The 6,405-nt window shown below is 48.2% G+C and overlaps 1 protein-coding gene across 8 annotated transcripts in view; it reads left to right on the top strand.

The window, feature by feature from the left end:
- Positions 1–2,328: 2,328 nt before the first annotated feature.
- Positions 2,329–6,405, top strand: part of SIGIRR (single Ig and TIR domain containing) — a 41,176-nt gene continuing 37,099 nt past the window's right edge. Inside the window, exons 1-2 of one of the 8 annotated variants that reach the window (XM_088458119.1) lie at positions 2,329–2,359; positions 3,015–3,069. In XM_088458119.1, coding sequence (XP_088314245.1) covers positions 3,063–3,069 — 7 coding nt within the window. In that variant the 5' untranslated portion in view covers positions 2,329–2,359; positions 3,015–3,062. The other 7 variants (XM_088458121.1, XM_088458116.1, XM_088458115.1 and 4 more) reach the window with 7 other exon arrangements.

Raw genomic sequence — 6,405 nt, 5'->3', positions numbered from 1 at the left:
TATCGTGTCTTATGTGAAGTCTTATGTGAAGTCGTTGCATTTTCAAAACCAATCGTCTAGGATCTTAAGGGAATAATTTCAAGGGAAATCGTACAACTGATCTTACCACCTTTTGAATCTCACTGTGTATGGCCACCATTAGTTTTAGGGGCCCCAGGGGGAGATTAGGGTAAGGCACACCACAGGAAGGGTTAGGCTTCTGGGAGGGTGGGTTAGGCTTAGGCACCGCGGGGGGAAGTGAGGATTAGGCACCCCTCTGGAAGGGTTAGGCACCACCGGCGGGAGGTTAGGGTTAGGCAGCACTAAGGGAGGGTTAGAGGGGGAAGAAGGGTAGGGTTACCATATTTACCACCCCTATCGGCATATTCATCCTTCCAGCTGCCGACGTCAAGATATGAACCGCTGGGACTTCATACCCATTACCAGTGGCGTCCTTACCTGACATCGCACCTGGTGTGGGCTGGGTCAGGCATCCTTCACTGAGCGCGCCACAGCCACGTGTAGGAAAATTAGGGGGGCGTGGCCCCGCGGGCTGAACCCCTGTCTTTTTTACACCTGGAGGTGCAGGCTGCCCCCAGGGACCTGCCTGCTTGAGTGTCGGCTCCCTCACTGTGCTAGGATCTGAGTCACTGAGGGGGAGCCAGCACTTTGTTGTCACCCCTCAGCTGGTGACACCCGGTGCGGCCCGCACCCCCCTTGTGACGCCAGTGCCCATTCTGTATGGAGTACATGCATTTTCCCATATATAAAATTTATAATGCAGATGGAATTTTAAAAGGTGCTTTATAGGTTATATTATAACCTATGTCTCAGGGACCTATGTATCAAGCTGTTTGATACATAAAATTATGGTGAAACTGCAGGATGCTACGGAGACCATCGCGAGGATGGAGGTGAGTATAAGATCTTTTTTTCAGGTACTCCAAACGGGTTCTACGGACAAGTGGACATGACCAGCTGGCACAGGTAAGTATGTTTGAGTGAGGTAGGTAGGTGTGTAATAAAGTTTTACTTTAGACAGTGTGCACTGTGGTTTTTTAACTATTTAATTTACAGTGGGGGTATGGGTGCCGGCAGCCTGCTGGCACTTGTAGTTCCACAAGTGCCAAAGGGAAGGCATGCTGGCACCTGTAGTTCCACTGTAAATTACAATAGTTTCAAACTATATACCACATTATTACCCCCCTACCCACTGCTCCAGGGGTGCGGGAAGAGCCCCGGTCTTCAGCTTAAGCCTGTGGTTTTGGGGGGTGTCTCCACCTTCCCTGAGATCCCTGGCTTGGGCTGACCAGCTTATGGTGTTAATGCTTTGGCCCTGGAGACCCGTTGATAGGGTCTCCTGGCTGTGGCTTTACACCCCGGTCGGTTTGGGTCTGGTGCTGGTTTTAAATATAGGGGACCCCTACGCATTTTTTCCCCTATATTTAAAACCAGCTTTGCAGCCAGGTGCTGGTTCCTAAATTATTGGGGAACCCTACTCGTTTTGTTCCCCATAATTTTAGGAACCAGGACTGGCTGAACAGTCTGGGGCTGGTTATGCTTTTGGGGGGGATCCTACGTAATTTTTTTTTAAGATTTAACCCTTGTTTAACAGGTAGACCACACAAGCAGTCTTCACATATCTCACTGATATGTGCAGTCTGCTAGCTCGGGAGAGTTTTGCAGAGAGAAAACACTGCAATCTCGGGTGAGTAATCTCATCTAAACTTGCTACTCGGGGGAAAAATCTCGATCTGCTTCACCATCGGCCAACTTACTTTCAGCTAAACTCACTTCTTAGTAAATGTGATTGTTTAAAAACGGGAAAATCACCCAAGTTTTGGCGAGGCAAATCGAGTTTAAAAAAAAAAAAAAACTCGATCAGACTGGAATCTTAGTAAATGTATTTATTAAATCCTCCTAGGTGTGCGGTCTTCCTCCTGGACCCTTTCAGTATGCAATTCAGGTGCTCCCAACTGGAGAAGATCTTTTCCATGACGTTATCCGGGAACATGAACAACAGATTACAACCAGTTCCAACACCAGTACCAGGCAGAGTGCTGTTACCCGGCTGCACTGTTGTGAACATCTCCTAAATAGCATTATTTTTACTGACGTTTGGTAAAGAATATTAAAATGGAAATAAAAAATATTAGCATTAATAAACCTATTTCTGTACTACCCTAGGTTCTAATTTGCATGTATGGTAAAACAGCCTTTTGCTTATGCATGGTTTTTTCTTAATAAGAGCTGGAAATGGTGTGCGTAAGGAGCAATACAGAGCCATACACGTGCATGTGTATATAATATAGTGAGTCACACAGATGAGCCTATGTGCGTTGCACTCATTGAGCAATACTGCTACATACACTCTATACAGGTAACAGTTACTTCCTGGTCCTCTGCCCCCTCCCCCTGCACCTCCCCTCACAGGTGCTGTGGTTGCCAGACTGCGAGCATAGTACAGAAGGGAACATTGGCTGCAGGTAATAGTGGTGTCTCTTGTAACTGTCTGCTGGTGGCTACAACTATCTATGCACATGCCTTCTTAGAAACCTCTGATGTCTAGGTGCCTGTGTTTGTTACCTTCCAAATGGACCCTGTGTATTTTTCCTGTGACCTATCCTGTCCGCTTGTCGCTTTGGTTTCACATGTCTGGAGATGATACAATTACGGTAGCTCTTGTGTCGGTGTTATGCTCTCTGTCCCTCTCTGCTTCATGTATGATTACAGGGCTGATGGTGACAGCTTCTGTCTCTAGTTCATGTTTCACTTGCAAAAAAGTTCCATACAGGGAGGCAGCAGTGAAAGTGTATTGTTGGGTGGACACACCTGGAACTACTATCTGACCTTGGGCCGGGCACATTCCTATTATCTATTTTGTTGTGTAAACAGATTAATGTTTTTAACACTGTGTGCGCTGATGCTTAGTTTCAGTCATTATATACAGTATATAATGTGTGTGTATGTATATATATATATATCTCTATATCTGTGGTGTAGGTGTCACATGTTTTTTTTTTCCTGTCTGTCAGCAGCCTGGAGATCTCCTTTCACTGATGAGCCAGTGACGTTCCAAGAAAATGACTGGTGAGAGCTGGCACTGGATTATTTTATGTCACACCCAGAACTCCTGCATTGCCCAGGGGGACACGGCTTAGTGAAAGCTGCCGCACTACCTGCGTGACTATAATTACCGCAGCTGTAATCAGTGCTGCGCATGCGCCACTTTTGTGAACGTAACGGCGCATGCGCAGCACTGATTGTTCGCAGACACATCGGTTGTACACACCTGCCCATGTACTATAGACCTATATCGGCTGATTAATCTATCAGTGTGTACCCACCTTTAAAGCTGTAATAGGAACCATTGTGGTCTGTAAAACTGGGCACACACCATTGCGATTACTCTTTCGATGCGACGGTTTGATCGACTTCATCCCCGATTGGAAGTCCCGACCACAGTGCTGATACGCGCGTACACACCTATACAATCATACAACATTCGAACCCCGTCTGCCATACTATCATAAGAAAAGGATTGTGCCACCCACATCGCAAGAACAGGCTGACGATTGTATAGGTGTGTACACAGCTTAAAAGTAGCCGGCCAATTGGCCCGACCACCAACTGGGCTAATTTAGATGAGATATCACCAAGCATAAAGATCAACAAGTGCGTGGCCACGTTAACAGTGCCAGGTACACAGTGAAAGGAGATTACAATGTGACACTATTTATTCATCAGTGTCAATGGCTTACAAGCATATAGAAGCATGTAGGGAGTAGTTCTGACTTACAGTAAACATTTCTGACATGGACAAAGAAAACAACAGTACGGTTCATTGTATTTTTCTTCTGTGTTAAATGGTTTTGCTTATTTATTTTTATTTTATTTTTTTTTAAAAGGTTGGTTCATACTTACCTACTCTCGCAGGAGTTGCTTGAGGCTCCCGATTTTTTGGGTAACCCGTCGCACCCCCGAAAGAGTAGGCGTATTTCCCACATCCCGCTCACTTCCTAGTGAAGTGGGTAGGATGGGCAGGTTTTCTAAGACGTGTGCGGGCCCTTGTGGAGTTGGCGTGGCTAAAGGGGTCAATTGCATCATTCAGCCCCGCCCCCTCGGACCCGCGAATCGCTGGGGTTTCCTGTAAATGGGCATGGCCTAATGTCGGCCATTGTCTGGTCTCCCCCCCCCCCCCGAAAATGAAAAAAACATGTCCTCTCCGGCTGCTCCCGGAATGCTGACCTGCAGAGTAATGGGCTGGTCATGGGAATTATCACTTTAGTCAGTGACTAAAATACTTTGTTACTTACCTTACCAGTAATCTTTAACGACTTTCAGCCATAGGGCCGCATTAATCTTTACAATGTCATGGATGAATAGGTACTGATCCACTACTCATACTCACCGCTGATTCATATAGAAAGTGCGAGAGCAACCGACAGAAAGCTCACTTGTGACAGTACTCTGAGGGGTATATTTACTAAAGTGCGGGTTTTTAGAAGTGAAGTTGTTGCCCACAGCAACCAGATTATACTTTTAGAAGATAATAGCTAGAATCTGGTTGCTATGGGCATCAACTTCACTTCTAAAAATCCGCACTTTAGTAAATATACCCCAGAGTGTGCACTGTCTGGAATGCTTGAAAGGTCATGACCCCACCATTTGTTTAATTATTACACTATTCTAAGACCTGGCCACTTGTGTAATAACAAGACAAGTCAAGAGGAGCTTTATGTTCAAACACAGGGCGGGACTGGCAATCGGGCACTTCTAGCAAATGCCACAAGGGCCGGTTTGACATAGCGCAGGCTTACCCTGGAGAGCAACCTCCTGGGCGGCGCCATGCTCTGAAATGCGCGGCCACGTCATTGCGTAATGACGTCATGACACGGCCGGAGCCAAGCCCCTCCCGGGCAGCGTTGACCCGGGCATGTGGATGTTCGTGAGAAAGCAGGCTGTCAGCCCGGCAGCCCTGCTTCCTCTGTTGCTATGTGCGGCCACGTCAGGGCCGGATCATAGGCACGCCCCCGACTGGCTCCCGCCTCACGGCAGCAGGAACCAAATGATGATTGCGGCTCTTAGGAAGCCCCGCCCCCTTTGATTAACTAATGCCGTGATTCGCGGGTGAGTAGGGGGCGGGGCCTTATGCCGCGAAGTGCCCGCCCCCTATAGAAAGCTGGTACCTGAGGTAATTGTGCTTCCTAGAGAGCGTGCACACACTCCTTTCCTCTCAATTCTCTCTTTTCCTCACTCCCTCCACTGCTCTCTCTGGGCCTGATTCAGAGCCGGACTCTATTTGCGAACGGTCGTTCAGAAAAAGGGGCCGGCTATTTAAATTGAGCGCTCGCTCTTTGCGGTCTGTTGATGCCTCTATGTCTGAGCAAGCAAACGAAACATGCACTCGCTATTTTGTAAAGACGCCCCCTGGCCGTTCGCATCATACGTCATCTCCGCTATTTATTAGATTAATCGAGTACATCGAAAGGTGTCTGAACTGCTCGCAGTGCTTGTGGTAGGTTTTACTTCCCGCAATAATGCGAGCAGTTCAGGCTAAAAGACAACCAAGTGACGTGATCGATGACACTCCCTTACTAATTATGCACTCCCATTAAACGCCCGTTTTGACCGTTTGGCACGCCTGCGTTCGGATCTCCACTCCCCGTTTTCAAGCACCTTCCCCTGTTACCACCCACAAACGCCTCATTCTGTCACTCAAATTAGCAGGCCCTCGCTGTTTTGCGAGCGCACAATTTCTGACCGCAATGACTGGTTGGCGCATGCGCATTACGACCCATACTCATGCGCAGATGTGCGAACATCGCTCGGAGCAAACGAGCGGCTCTGAATCAGGCCCTCTGTCCACTACTCCTGTCCCCCTCCCTTCCCCCACCCTCTCTCCTCCTTTATCTCACTCTCTGAGGGGAATTCAATTAAGAGCGAATACATTCGCCTGGTCGAATCTGTGCGGCAGCTGCAGCACTTTACAGCAGCGGGATTTTGCTCAAAAGTGTTCGCTACCCCATAGGGTACCGAGCACTTTCGGGCATTGGGTTGACCGTGCGAAGGGCGCGAGAAGAGCTGCCGTTGCCGGCGTTTAAACGCCGTGGCAACGGCAATTCACACCCTTCGCCTGCAATTGCATTCCCCTCTCTGTCTCTCACTTTCTCCTCCCTCTCTTATGGTCCGTACACACGTAGCTATCTACCAGCGTTACGATATCGCTGGCAGACCGTTATGCACCCTCCCTGGTATGCTGGATGATCAGTATCGATCATCCAGCACACCACCAACTTACCGACTACTATAGCGATCTACTGTCATCGATCGCTGGTTCCTATAGTAACTTGCTCTAAATCAAGCAAGTTGACCGGCATGCACGTCCGATGGACGATATCGCTATCGTCCATATGTGGCCGCGCA

Source organism: Taudactylus pleione, unplaced genomic scaffold (assembly GCF_031769625.1).
Source record: "Taudactylus pleione unplaced genomic scaffold, aTauple2 ptg000810l, whole genome shotgun sequence".
Lineage (NCBI taxonomy): Eukaryota > Metazoa > Chordata > Amphibia > Anura > Myobatrachidae > Taudactylus > Taudactylus pleione.
This window is presented reverse-complemented; position numbering and strand designations above follow the sequence as displayed.